The sequence below is a fragment of the Vicugna pacos genome, chromosome 3, assembly GCF_048564905.1.
Source record: "Vicugna pacos chromosome 3, VicPac4, whole genome shotgun sequence".
Taxonomy (NCBI): Eukaryota; Metazoa; Chordata; class Mammalia; order Artiodactyla; family Camelidae; genus Vicugna; species Vicugna pacos.
The window spans coordinates 80465941-80481902 of record NC_132989.1 but is presented as its reverse complement, the minus strand read 5'-3'; the positions used below and the strand labels follow the sequence as shown (position 1 = coordinate 80481902).

Sequence of the window (15962 nt, the reverse complement as noted above, 5' to 3'; positions counted from 1 at the left end):
GTTAAGTTTTTTATTCTTTTTTTGGTTTTGGTTTTGGTTTTTGTTTTACTTCTTTTGAAGAACATCCACACTCTTTTCTATAATGGCTGTACCAATTTACATTTCCACCAACAGTGCACAAGGGTTTCCTTTTCTCCATATCTTCACCAATAGTTATCTTTTGCCTTTTTGATAATAACCATTCTAGGAGGTATGAGATGCTATCTAATTGTGGATTTTATTTGCATTTATAGTCAACATATTAATAAAGTAAAGGAGAAAAACCATAAGTTAATTCAAGTTGGTACAAAAAAATGTTTTGACAAAATTCAACACACATTCATGATTAAAAATCTTCACAAACTTGGAATGGGAAGTTCCTCAACCTAATAAAGGACGTTAAGAGGGGAAGAAATTTTTAGATAACCTCATCTTTAATGATGAAAGAGCACTTTCCCCTAAAATTTGAAATAAAACAAGAATAGTTTCTCTCACTATATTTATTTCATATATTCTGGAAAATCCAAGTTAGTATACTAAAGCAAGGAAAAGAAATAACACAAATACAGTTTGGAAAGGACAAAGTAAAACTGTTCACAGATGACATGATTATGCGTGTAGACAATCTAAAAAAAAACTGTAAAAAATTAATGAATTTAGAAGTTTTCAAAATATAAAGTCAATATGCTAAAGTCAGTTTTTATCTACATTCTAATATCAAACAGTTACTAAGTAAAATTTTCAATTATATCATTTCAAATATCATTAAAACATGAAGCATTTAGGTATAAATTTACAAATATATGTCTCTAAGACCTGTACATTGAAAAAATACAAAATATTGCTGAGAGAAGTTAAAGACCTAAATAAATGGAGAGATTTGTAACGTCCATGAATCAGGAGTCAGTGTTTAAAAGATAATATTTTGCCTCAAATTGATCTATAGATTTAGTGCTTTCCCAATCAAAATGCTCACAGGTTTTTTTTAAATGATATATTGATTCTAAATTTTATATTAAAATGAAAAGGACCTATAACACCTACAATATTTTTTAAAAAGAAGAGTAAGATTAGAAGATTTAACTTTAAAAAGCTACATTTATTAAGATAGCTTAATACTGTTATAAGGATAGATACAAAATTAATGGGAACCAAATTGAGAGTCCAGAAGTGTTCCTATACTTATATGGTCAATTGAGTTTTTTTCAATGGAAAAAGGAAATTCTTTTCAACAGCTAGTGTTGAATAACTGGATTTTCATATGGGAAAAAATAATCTCTGATCTTGACCTCTTTTTATCTCTAAAAACTTAACTTGAAATTGATCACAGACCTGAATGTAAAGTTAAAACTTATAGAAGAAAACTTGACAAATTGTTTCAATCATGGGATAGTCAAAGAATTAGGACACACACACACACACACACACAGATATAAAAAAAAATGATGAATTGGGCTTCACCAAAATTTTAAAAATTCTATTCTTTAACAAACCTTTGAGCACATGAAGAGACAAGGCAGATGGGGAGAAATTTTGCAATACGTATCTGATACAGAACGCATCAGTATATATGAAGAGCTCTCATGACTAAATAATCAGACAAACATCAGAATTTTAAAAGTGTGCAAAAGATTTGAAAAGACATTTCAACAAAGAAGATATATAACATCAGTAGTCATCAAGGAATACAAATTAAAAGCATCATGAAATACCACTAGATTGGTTAGAATTTAAAAGATTGACAATATAAACTGTTAATGAGGATATAAGGCATCTGAAACTTTCAAAAATTTCTGGCTGGAGTTTAAAATGGTACAACTACTTCAGAAAACAGTTTTGTCAGTTCTTTATAAATGTAAATATACACTTACCCTATAACCTGGGGATTCTACTAAGTATTTACCCAGAGATACAAAGAAATAAGTCTTCTCAAATACTAGTACCCAGATTTTTCACAACAGCTTTATTAATAACAGCCAAAAACTGAAAACCACCCAAGTGGTGAGTGGATAAACACATTGTCATTCTTACATACAGTAGCACATTACACAGCAATGAAAAGAATAAACTACTGCTATGCTCATTGTATTTATTGTCTATTGCTTCATATTAATATTACCACAAATTCAGTAACTTAAAATGACACACTTTTATCGTCTCCCATTCCTGTAGTCAGGAGTCCATGCAGAGCCTAGCTGGGTTCTCTACTTAGGGTCTCACTCACAAGGCTGCAGTCAAGGTGTCAGCCAGGGGTGCATTCTCATCTGGAGGCTTAAGTGTAGAAGGATCCACTTTCCCAAATGTGTGGTTGTTGGCAGAATTCATTTCCTCACAGTTGTAGGACTGTGAACTTCCATTTTTTTTGCTTGATGTAGGCCAGAGACCACAGTAACCTTGTAGAAATCACCAGCAGTTTCTTGCCATGTGAGATTCCCAACAGGACCATCTTTTTCCTTGCAGCCAGCAGGGGAGAGAGAGAGAATCCAGCTAGATGGATGCTATCATCTTACATAACATAGTCATGTAATTACACACGTCCTGTCACCTTTGTCATGTTTTGATCATTGTAAGTCACAGATCCTGTTCTCACTCAAGAGGAAGAGATCATACAAAGACATGATCACCAAGAGGTGGAGGTTGCAGTGGTTACCTTCAGAGTCTCTTTTCTGTACATAGTAACATGGATTAAGAACATTATGTTGAGTAAAATAAGCTCTATGCAAAAGTGTACATACTACTGTTAATTACATGAAATTGTAGATAAGGCAAAACTAATCAACAGTGACAGAACTTTTTCACTCATTGAGGGCTCTGGGTGAGTTAAGATGGGTGCTTTCATGTAGTCAGACATTAGGAAGCTTTTGAGGGTGATGGAAATATGCTATATACTGTTTGCAGTGCTGCTCACAAGGTTGTATGCATTTGTCAGAACTCACAGAATTGCTCACTTAAATGGTTTCACTGTATTGCAGACTATTGATAACTGATCTATAATTTTCGTTTTAAATGGTCACTTACTGAATCTGATGATAAATGTCTCATTTACCTTAACCCCTGTTGGCAGTGCTTCTAAAAGCGTATTAGCCATTTTCAGTGCCTGTGGAGATTTGAAGAACATATGCTTCATGAAATATTTTCCTGCCTGCTTCTTGTAGTCTGTATTAATGACTAATGGGAGCTTTAACTTGCATGCTCACTTTTATGCTCATTATAGTGTGTTACATTCCAATAAGAGTATTAAAGTTCAATGAAAATCTCATGCATTCTGATGAGAATGCAAATGAACATTGATGAAAGAGTGCTAGGGTCTTAAGGCATAAACTATCCAGTTATCTTACTAAATTCTGTTCAAACAATGGTTACATTATAATGAAGACCAATACAGAATCCACCATACAGATATAATTAGCAATGGCAAAAATCATTATATAATTTATAATTGAATAGAGGTTCAGTTCCAAATTGTTCCAAGGTTAAAAAAAAGAAGTATAATGATTTGATATTAATGCTTATTTTTGTTCCTTCCTCTGCTTAACCTTTGCCAACCTTCAGCAGGACATTTCCTTTGTTGTATGTAATAACTGGGAAACTAGGTATGATTATATAAATGAGTGATCACATTGGAAATTTCCATCTGTAACCTTTATTGGATACATAACAGTGAACAGGCATCAGCCATCATCTCAAGACATTTCAAGTATCTGGTTATTGTAGAATTATAAATATACAAACTTATTTCAACAATTGCATTTATCTATCTAAACAAAAATCTTTTTCCTTGAGCCATTTAAAACAAAACTTAAGGAAGCCCTTATATCTTTCCTTAGAGAATAGTGTCTCATATGAGTGAATAGTCTAGGTGGTACTAAATACATTATGCAGGTTATACTACATTTTTACACCTATGAATCAATTTTATAAAAAATTTGTTCATAACCAGTAAGCTTTAAAAAACACATGTCAGAGTTTTCTGAACCTATTAATCTACCTTGGGATTTTAAAAAGTTACTTGGATCCTATTGAAGTATTTTTCTTTTTCCAACCTTACAAAAAAACTGAAAATGCTATTTTATAGATTCATCAGTAAACAAATTGTTTTTTTTCTTACTGTGATAGTAAGTGTACATTGTGCCATTATACTTTTTTGTGCATGATCTAATGCCGATGGTAAATGTTTATAGACTCTAGAATACATAACAGTCATTGGTAAAAAGTATGATAGTTAATAATGGGTTTTTTAAAACATTGTTATTGAGTTATAGTCATTTTACAGTAATGGTTTTTATTTTAGATTATATGAAAGTGTTTTTGAATCAAGGTATATAGTTGTTGCTGAAAGTATTATACATAATGGTAGCCCTAGCACAGGAGTTGGCAAACTTTTTCCTTAAAAGGCCAGATGGTAAATGTTTTAGGCTTTGTGAACCATATGGTCTTTGTCACAGCTACTCAACTCTGCTGTTATAGCACAAAATATAATAGATCATATGTAAATAAATAAATGTGATTGTGTTCCAATAAAACCTTACCTATGGACACTGAAATTTGAATTCTATTTAATTTTCATGTGTCATGAAACATTGTTCTTTGTTTGTTGTTTTTTCCAACCATTAAAAAAAAAAAAACAACTGTTGGCTGAATTTTGCTTGCAGACTATAGTTTGCCAGCCCTTGTCTTAGCAGTTGATTTTTCTGAATTAACTTTCTGATCTAAATTAGAACTGCAGATTTATTACTTAAAACCTTTTAGAGGTATATGGCTCATTGTTGAATTGTTTTAAAAGAAACCTCTTTCTTGGGGAAAAAAATGCTCATAAATATAGGTAACTCATTTTTATTTTGACCATAAAGAAGCAGTTGAAAAATTCCAAAACCACTTGTTTCCTTGATTGTACAGAGGAATCTTGCTACTGGATTTTCTAATACAGGTCAAAATCCCATTACAATGAATATTTTCATAGTAGAAGTATTTTATAGTGGAAGTATTCATTCAACAGCTGTATTTAAGTACCTACTCTTTCGAGGCATTTAGATGGTAGAAAAATAAATCTCCTGTGGATGCATTCTGCCTTTGACAGCCTTTCAGCCTAACAAGGAATATAAAACCTGTGCAAGTTGTGGCTAAAAATGGACCAAATAAAAATGGAAGCCAATAAGAAGAGAATGCAGAAAATAATAATAGGGATAGAAGTTCAGAAATAGGAATAGAGAAAGCAAAACACTGGGACTATATTAAAAATACATGTATGAGGTCAGTGCAAGAGACAACAGAGCAGGGAGAAATCGCTAATCACAGGCCCACAACTGGATGTTGTTCTTTCTGCTCCTACAATCGCTCACTACTGTGCTTGTCATGAGGACAGGCTCTGGTACTCTTACTTGGATGACAGAAGGCAGGCTGATGGAGCTAGCTGGTCAAAAGAGAAGGTGGCTGGTGAATGGACAGACTCATATTTTAGAACCAGTTCAACTAGTGTTTGATTCTCAGTCTGTTACTTAATAATTATGTGAGTTTAGGCAAGTTGCTTAATCTTTCTGAACCTCACTTTCCAAAACGGCAAGATGGGATCAATAATTCTTCTTTCCTGACATGTAGTTAACACTGTGACCTATTCCTCTTCCTACTTCAGTGTTCTTTGCTTGTTGCTTACTGAAGTTGAGACACTGCTTAGTGGAGAATGGGTTGTTTTTAGAGTCAGAGACAGGGTTAGATCTGGATTCACATTCCACTGTTACTACTTAATGTATAAATTTAGGAAAGTTATTTAATTTCTCTATAAAATAAAGATACCTTAAACAATTTTGTTATAAAGATTGAATCAAACAAAGTGATGAATTAGTGGTTTTCTACTTTTTAAAGACCATCTTCCGTACATACATTTATGGAAGTTTCCTATATCTCACAGTTTCCTATATATCCTCATAAGCCAAGCAGATACTATTGATCTAGGCTTTTTTGAGTGTGTTACCAAAAATACAGTTTTACTGAATAACAGTGATAGTAATAACTTAGACTTGCACACTTACTGTCTGCCAGACTCTGAGCTAAGAATTCATACGTATTATTTCATATAACTTTAACAACAACCCTAAAATGTAGATACTAGTATTATAATTTATATCTTATAGATAGGAAATCTCATGCTTAAAAAATTAAGTAGCTTGCTCCAGGTGACGCAACTAAGTGCTGACATTGGGATTTGAACCCACAAAATCTGCCTTTGCTCTGCTAGGCACCGTACTGTATGTCTTCATGTGATTCTGATACACTTCCCCAGTGGCAGCGGCCCCACTCCCTCCCTGTTGCTATAAAAGCATCCAGCACAGTGCCGAGTGCCCAGTGGGCACTTAACAAATATATGCTCTTTCTCCTTTGCAGCTCATCTCACAGATGTTGGAGCTAAGGCCTGATGATACAAGCCATAGGAGATGTGCTGCTTGCTAGAGCAGATCAGGAAAGAAATCTCTGTCAATGAAAATTTTCTACATCCATTCCTTTTCGTATTGACCAATAATTGATTCACATTTCCAGGATAATACAATTTTAATATTGCCTGGAAGTTTATTGTACTACAGTTCGGCCTATATGCCATATATATGCTACATTGAATTCAGACAATTATGAGGTATGATTTTAGTCATGAAACCATCCCCTTTATATCCTCCCCACACTTAGGTATTTTTAGTGACACAAATCACCACCTGACATATGTTTGTGAGTTTCTTTTCCGGGCCCCCTTCACTAGTCTGTATGCTACAGGAGAGGAGGGAATTCATGTTCAGTTCCCTGTTGTATCTCCAGTGCCTAAAACAATATGTAACAGTGATCAGTACATATTTGTTTCATGTATGAATGAATAAAATGTTTGTGAAAATTATAGAAAACTTACATTTAAATATTATTTTTCTTTCTAGCTTGGATTAGAAAAACAAGAAAGACTCCACCTACCAGTAAGGTAAGAATACACAAGAAAAATATTCACATATGTGTTCATAATGCTGTGTTTCTCAGTTGGGAGTTTGTACTCTCAGGAGTTATGTGAAACCTCAAAATAAATGTAATGCCATCTTCTCAAAGTGTTAATTTTACTCCACAGAAAATAATTTCAAACATTTTTATAATATAAATGCACAAATTATGGAGTATAACATAAAATTCATATAAAATTTTAAATGAAATAATAAAAATTTAAAACAAAATAAAAATACTTTTAAGAACGTTTGGACTTACAGCAGCCTGCAACAATACATTTCCCCTGGTCCCTGGGAGTTCTTTGTTCTGATATGGATGCTTTGGTGGAAAGGTTTGAGAAACACTGAATCTCTTAGTCCTATCCAAATTATGCTCTGCATATTTTGCCCTTAATTTTATATAAAACTTTATATTTTATAATTTTACATAAACTTAATGCCATCATGTATCTGAAGAAACTTTAAAATATACAATTTGCATGTAACATGTAACATTCAGTAATTAATAGTTGAATTGAGTTTCACTTAAAACTTTAGAAACATAGTTTTGATGGTATGCAGAATAAAAAGCATAGCAATGCTGTGGTATTTGTGTTTTTAAAACAGGTATTTCATAGCTTTTTATTTTAAAATAATGGCATAAAGTGTTATAAAATTATTTTATAGAAAATAAATAGATTTCACAAAAGGAAAGTTTTCGCATTTATTACATAGTGCCTATGCCTTTTCTTCTACTATTGAGGATTCCTCGTTTCCCTCCCCTATTTCCTCACTACTACAAACCTTGATGGCATCATGTATGGGCTCTGATGTTCAGGACATGCCTTTTGAGAAGTGAGATGCTCCAGGGCAGAATTTAGGATGACCCATAAAATTGGCATACCGGTTTTAACTTGTTCCGTTGCTCTCAAACTAACCTACAATGTTTGTCTGGCCAAAGTCTGAGTAAGCACATCTTTAAGCCCATTTCTAGCTTTGCATATTGTTTTCACCTTGCCCTTGTCCTACTCTTCTCAGACCCTTTTTTCTAATATCAGTGAACTTTTGAATAAAAGAGGGGAAAATTCAATATGATCTAAGAATCAGAAGCGTCCCCCATGGTTTACAGTCATTTCCAAAATATTTTTACATTTTGTGGGCCCAGAATAGTATAGTGCCTTTGCAATCCAAGTGTATTTCTCTCTACCTGTCCATCATTTTTATCGTTCCTAACCTCCAGATTGCTCTCCCACACTGATGGCAGAGATTAGAACCAAAATTACATTGTTTTCCTGTCATTGTCTTCCCAAATTTCAGCTGTTTAGTTCTTTGATTTCATCCACACCAGTGTCCCTACCTCAAAGGAGCAACCACGTCCATAGCCACACCTTAGTTCTTACCATCACCAAACACCACTCTACCTCTAAAACTTGTAAAACTCTTCAGTCGCAGATTCTAGACATACCATATTAAGGGAGGAAAAAAAATAAGACATGTATACAGAAAACCACATGAATTAAATATATTGCTTAATGGGTTATTATAAGACAAATTACACCCAGATCAAGAAATAGAACTTTCTAGCTACTCCAGAATCATTTGTCCCATCTCAATACAATCTCCTTTCTCCTCACAAAAGCAAGCCTGGACCTGACTTTTATAGTAATCATTTATTCACATGTTTAAACAATTTTTATCATCCAAATGTACATTAGATTTTAGACTTGTCCATTTTGTAAAAACTTTATATTAGTTTTAAATCACTTTCAGTTTGTGTTCTTCCTCCAACCCTTTTATTTCCTTACAAATTTACCTGTTGAAAAACCCGGCCCAATTGACTTAAAGAGTTCGCCACAGTCTAGATTTTGCTGATCTTATGCTTTTTGTATAATTCAACATGTTTCCCTGTTCCTCTGTCTTTCTTCCAAATTGGCAGCTGGATCCAGAAGCTAGATACTCATGTTTGATCTGTGTGTCAAACTTGTGGTTGCCAAGGGGGCGGAGGGTGGGAAAGTATAGACAGGATTTCAAAATTGTAGAATAGATAAACAAGATTATACTGTATTGCACAGGGAAATATACACGAGATCTTATGGTAGCTCACAGAGAAAAAAAGTGACAATGAATATATATATACATATGTTCATGTGTAACTGAAAAATTGTGCTCTGCACTGGAATTTGACACAACATTGTAAAGTGATTATAAATCAATAAAAAATGTTTAAAAAAAAGAATATGAAAAATGTTTGCCAAGACTACAGGAGAGGATTGTGTCTGGTTGTCCCTCTTTTTGTGATCTTTGCAGTCACTCATGCTTAATGTTGAAGTCAGTTCATTGGAAACAACATCCCACTCTTGCATATCTGTTGAAACTAGTTTGTTCTCAAGATGCTACCAATAATTTGAGTTCTCTACTTTTTTTCAGACCTCTTTGTAAACTCCCACCCACAAATAGACTTCTACCCATATCACCTGTAGACTGTGGCTAAACGCCAGCCGGTAGCAATTAGAATACCATTTACAATAGCATCAGAAAGCATAAAATACGCTGACGTAAATTAAGCAAAATATATGCAAGACATGTAGACCTAAAACTATAAAATATTGGTGAGATAAATTGAAGAAGAGCTAAATTAATGGGGAGAAATACCTGTGTATAGATTGGAATATTCGGTATTGCTAAGACGTTAGTTCTCCCAGACTGATCCACAGCAGTAATTCTTACACTTTATCATGCATCAGTTACTGGGAAAGCTTGTTAAAATACACATTGCAGGACCTTATCCCTGGAGTTTTTGATTCATGAGGTCTGGGTGAGGTCTGAATATTTGCATTTATAACAGGTTCCCTGGTGATGCAGATGCTACTGGGCCAGAGTCCATACTTTATGAACCACTGATCTATAGACTCAATCAAATAAAAATCCCGTTAAAATCCCATTAGACTTGTTTTGGTAGAAATCAACATGCTGATTCTAAAATATATATGAAAATGCAAAGGACCTAGCACAGCTGAAAGCAATCATGGAAAAGGAGACAACTATTAGAGGACTTAACACTGCCTGGCTTTAGGACTTACTCTAGAACTATAGTAATTAAGATAGTGTGGTACTGGCATATAAACAAATAAATGAAAAAGAATAGAGAATTTAGAAATAGACATTATACAGCCAATTGGTTTTTGACAATAGCACCAAAGGAACACAATTAGGAATGGAAAGTATAACAATGATGCTAGAATAACTTAATATCCATATGGAAAAAGATTAACCTTCATCCCTACCTCACATTATATACAAATGTTCATTAAAGATGGATCATAGATTAAACACAAAAACTAAAACTGTAATGCTTCAAGAAGAAAACAGAATATCTTCATAACTTTGGGGTAGACAGGAGACAGAAAGCACTATCCTTAAAGAAGAAACATTGGTACATTGAAGCAAATCAAAATTAAAAACTAATGTTCATCAAAAGAGACTATTAGGAGGGAGGGTATAGCTCAATTGGCAAGGTGCATACTTAGCATGCATTGAGGTCCTGGGTTCGATCCCCGGTAACTCCATCAAGTAAATAAGTAAATCTAATTTTACCTCCCTTTAAATAAATAGTTAGATAAATAGATAGATAGATTGATAGATAGGCAAACAAGTAAGTAAATAGTAAAATGACTATAACTCAATAAAAAATGTTAAAAAAAGAGAATATTAGGAAAGCAATAGACTAGGAGAAAATAATCACAGTACTTGAATCTGACTAAAGTTCTTTTATCCAGACTATATAAAGAACACTGCAACTCGATGATCAAAGACAAAACTAATAAAATTGGGTAAAAATCTTGAATAGACTTTAATAAGACACAAGAATAGCCACTAAGCCTGTGAAAGGATAGTTAACATCACTAGTCAAACCACAATGGAATACCACCACACGTCTATGAAAATGGCTAAAATTTAGAAGCTTGACAATAGCCATAACTAGAGCAACCATAACCCTACATACATAACCATTCAGTGCTGATTGGCGTGAAAATGATACAACCATGTTCAAAAACTGACAGTTTGTTATAAAGTCAAACACACCTACCCTGTAACTCAACAGTTTCTCTCCTGGCCACCTTGAAGGCTGATGGAATCAATTTTTAGCACACTTCTTGGGAAGCTCTGGTCAAAAAAAGGTCTAATTCCTTGAAATACCATGCAAAGCCTCCCAGTTTATGCCCAGCCCAACTTTCTAGCTTTCCTCCTTATATTTGTCATACCTACCCTACTCTCCAAGGAACTCCTTGTTGTTTCTCAAGTTTAATGTCTTTTCTCTCTCCCTTAAGCTGGGCACTTCTGTTTATGCTTAATTCTATTTAAAAAGCCTTTTTAAAAAATTCTTTGATGCTTTCCTCAACTTTTTCCCCAACTTCTTAACTCACGGAGTGAATCACTCCTTTTTTGATATAGCTATACTACCTTGTGCACCTGCATAACCCTTTGAGTTCAGTGTTATAATAATTACTTGTATTATTTGTCCATGTTTCTGACTATGTTGTGAGCTATATGGCCCAGGAATTATGTCTTACTCATTTATATGTCATAAGCACCTAACACAGAGCCTGATTCATTATTAGATAGGCTTTTAATGGCAGACTTGAAAATCTCAATGCCATGTAAGTCTATCACATAGTTTGTATGACAGAGTTTGAATTTTCCAACAACCAACTACAAAATAACCCTGTGAAACAACATATTTTGAAGTGAGCATTGCCTGTGTATTTTTCAGGGAAATGCACATTTTACTGCAGTTTGCCAGTACAGTTCAGCACCTGTTATCAATTCAGTACAAGTTGAATTAACATTTCACAAAACTGAGGTAGACTTTTCTTGACTCCATTCCATTAGAAGTCACATATAGCGAGTATTTTGAAATACTGCTTCTCCTTTCATACTGACAATATAATAGGAAAAAATAAAATTTTCTGTTTGAAAAAGTGAATGAATTTATTGCCAAATATTAATAAAATATATGACTCAGCAATAGGTTTACAAACTATAGAAGAAAGCAATAATAATTAGAGCCCATCCACTTCATTTTTAATATATATGCTTCATGAAAGAGAAAGAGGATATTCTCAAAACCAGTAGAAAATGGAGATGGTGATTCTGTAGTCTATGGAAAGGCTCGGCAGGTAGGTAGGACCATACTTTAGAGAACCTTGATTACTTGACCATGCTCTCAGATCTGGGCTAGAGGCTCCGAAGATTCATTTTTGTCCGTGTCCAAGGTGATTTGGCTCTAAAAGATACCACAGTGACTAAAACACAAGAGAATTTAAAAGGAATGCCAGAATTCTAGTATATTAATTTACAGTAGGAAGTTGAATTGACACACAGGAAAAACAATAAGCTATCTGGTGAGTATGGCATTAGGATAAGGGGAGTTAAGTAGTAAAATAAATGTTTAATTACATCAGGCTTAAAAATCACCTCTTGTGTCCATCTGTCCAGGGATAGTCTGACCCACAGGAATGGAAATATTTAAATAGAATTGGCCATAATTCCCAGTATCTGTCTTTATCCTAGGAGTAGCCTTATGATTTGGAATAGAAAAATTCCCACGAGCTTGTGAGGTTTTTGCTCCCATGGACAGTGTTTTTTATGGATTGCCAGCATTTGTTTTTATGATTCTCCTTTTTCCTTTGCTTCTCCTTTTTGATTGACATAATTACTTCTTTTGCTGTTACAAGAGTTATATTATGGTCAAATACTGCTGGCCCTGCAGCTCTTCTTTTGTTTTACTCTTTTCATATCTCTACTCTGGCCTATAATGTGCTGATCTTGCAGTTTAACTTTCAGAGAGGAATTTTGTTTCTGAATTTCTGAGGCCCATTTCGCTGTTGTCTCCAAATGACTGACATTTATTGAGTGAGTTCTCTGTGCCTAATATTATTGGTTCATTTTATAAGTTACAAATTGAAATGTCTTAAAATTGACATTTTGCATATATAATCCTGCTTTCCTACTGCCTTAATGGGAAGTGTATGTTCTTGTGGAAAAATAGAGCCCTACCCCAAACCTCACAATATCACTTTTGGGAATATAGTGGAATTGGATAAGAAAATTGCAACGTGTTCATACACTGGGTTATAACATCATTCATTAAAAATGAATGAACTGGAACTGCATGTATCAACATGGATAAATCTTAGAATCATAATGCTGAGTAAAAAGAGCAAGGCTGCAGAAGATTTCATACAACACAATACCATTTATATAAAGTTTGAAAGCAGGGAAAGAAAAAATGGACTTTGAAGTAAAGTTAGTGAGTTAAACACGTGAGTTTACTTTCTCTTTTTGAGCCTAATGAAAATGACCTTTTAGAGAGATTTATTTTTAAAAGCATAAACCTACAAGGTCAAGGAAAAATTGAAGAAGCAAAACCATCAACAATACTTTGGAAACTGGAAAGCACATGAGCAAGTAGTAACAGATATATCAAAACTGTGAATTATGACTCCTAATCTGGCAGAGGAGAAGGCTTAGAACCCAGTTTAAACCACAGAACCCCAGAATGCTCAGTAATTGGCAGTGCTGGGAAACTCTGAAAGTTGAAAATCTATTTAAGAAGCAATTAGATGTAATCAAATAAATGTAGAAGAAATAATAAAGTTGAAAAATCACCATTTTTCAACTGTTATTTTGGTAATCGATCCAGGGAAAAATCATTAGTGGGTACCAAAGCCACTGGATCAAGTTTAGTTGGGGAACAAGATATTTACAAGGTATCTCCCTACAGATTACTTATTAATTACAAAGGGGAAGGAAAAAGCACCATTATAGTGGACAAACAGCAATACCGTCTTAACTAGGTGGTCAAAGGTTTTACCAAGTAGAACAGACTTGACATAATTATGCCTCTTTGTATGATGCACTGAGAATAAGACATCATTCAAGTAATATTTCTTAAAATGCCCAACCTTAATCTAATCATGAGGAAGTAACCAGAAAACCTAAATTGGGACACATTTCATGAAACATCAGGCCTGTCATGTCAGTGTAAGGAATGACAAGAAACACTTATCGTCATGACAACTGTGACACATGATGCTGAATTGGGGGGACAGTGTTGGGATAATTCTTGAAATTTGAACATGAACCAAATATTAAATAGTTGCATTGTATCAATGTTAAGTCTCCTGAAGAACAAGAAAAGGACCCTGTTAAATTCCCTTTGTGAAAGTCTAAAAACCAGGCAACTTTTCTGCTCAGTTGAAAACTGGAAGTTTATTCATGGGAAAGGGAAAACAGTACGGTCTGTTTTAGAGACAATTTTGAGGAAAGAGGTACTGTTCTAAAAAAAGATTAAGTAAACACATACACACGACCGTATCAAGTTGAATTATAGATAAGTATGTGGCAAATAAACAAAATTCATTTATTATTGCAAAGAAAAATGAAAGTTGGGTAGGAAAAGGAAAAATAATCCTAGTCTACAAGTAGCTCATTTGTTCATAGTGTTTACTCATACTAATATAAATATTGAATATTGCTCTACAACTGTATTGAGAATATTAGCTCACAAGGAGGATGGGATAAACCCTCATTTTCAGTAATGAGAAGTTAATATACGAAGCTTGAAAATGAGAAGTACGTGATAATATAAGAATGTTATGAAGGCGTTGAGGCAGAGTTGGCTTGATAGCTGTCAAACCCTTTGTGGCTCCCTGGTTTGTCCTGTACTGCAACCATAAGTATCAGCTTCTGGAGAGAGGGAAATACTGTTTTTCATAATAAGCCTTTTAGGATGATGTGAACCTACAAACTATGTGAATATATAACTTTGATTTAAAGAAAAGAATTTGAAAGACACATACACAATGCTGTAGATGAGGGGCAGCAAAGTTTTTCTTTAGAGAACCAGGTAGTAAATATTTTGGCCATCGTGAGACAGTCTCTGTTGCAACTATTTAACTCTGCCATTGTAGTATAAAAGCCCTTATGGAGACAAGTAAACCAGTTAGTGTGGCTGTGCCCAGTATAACTTTATGTACAAAACAAGTGGCAGCAGAATGCTAGTTTGCCAACCCCTGCTGTTGATCATTGGTTTTCAAATTGGAATACCTATATCCTGGGTACACAAAGACTTCCTGTAAGATGTACAGGTATGGATAGCTTTAAAGCAATTAATTTCCATATTCTCTCTTTCCATAAGTAGTCCTTCCTAAAAAAGATCTGCCTGAGAACTCCTTCTGGTCAGCCAGTTTTCCTTTCTGACTTCTTTCATAATCATCTGTCTTTCAGAAGAATAGCTTACTCCTTGTCCATCCTAGATCTTACTATGGTGCATTGCCTTGGGGTTTAAAAATCAGGGCACCAAACAAAGAGACTATTGGAGATTCTCTCCTGAGGGAGAGTCCCTTGAGAGCAAAACAGATAAAGCTTCAATAAAAATTACTGAAAGGGGCCACAAATTATTTCATCCAGGTGACAGACTCATGGCAAGGCTCCATGCCTTATAGTTTCTGTCTACCTAGCTAGCTAGCTATCCATTTATCTATTCTTAAAATTAAAATTCGCAAGTGAGAAAATTGTCATGGGGACACATAACACATTTTTTGAATTCAAAAATTAAGTTAGACTTTTTCTGACAGAGAGTAAGTCAGATTTGGGTGATTGGATTTGACAATCAGGATTGGCTTTTCCAGTTAAGTTATATGGTTATATTTCCTGTAAATTGAATAAGCTAAACTGCAGCTCTAAGGCTTTGACAAAACGTATTTAAAGCATGCTTTTGTTATGCAATAACCTGGAAAATACATCCTTTGCTATTATTTAAGTGTCAACAGAAATATGCAAGGTGGTACGTAGTTTTTAAAAGTCTTAGGAGATAACAATGTAAAAAAATTTCAAATCAGTGCTATTTTGTTTATGGATATATAAAGATGTAGTGAAAATATAAAACATGCATTTTAATGATAGTCAAGCAATTTTAAGTAGTTGTCACCTCTGAGGAAGGAGGGGAGAGCCGCAAGAACTTTATTGGTC

The 15962-nt window shown here is 34.1% G+C and overlaps 1 protein-coding gene across 1 annotated transcript in view; it reads left to right on the top strand.

Annotated features, from left to right (window-relative positions):
- NDUFAF2 (NADH:ubiquinone oxidoreductase complex assembly factor 2) overlaps positions 1-15962 on the top strand; it is a 151142-nt gene that overhangs the window by 102189 nt on the left and 32991 nt on the right. Inside the window, exon 3 of the mRNA XM_006206032.4 lies at positions 6894-6934. Coding sequence (XP_006206094.1) covers positions 6894-6934 — 41 coding nt within the window. The remainder of the gene's footprint in view (positions 1-6893; positions 6935-15962) is intronic.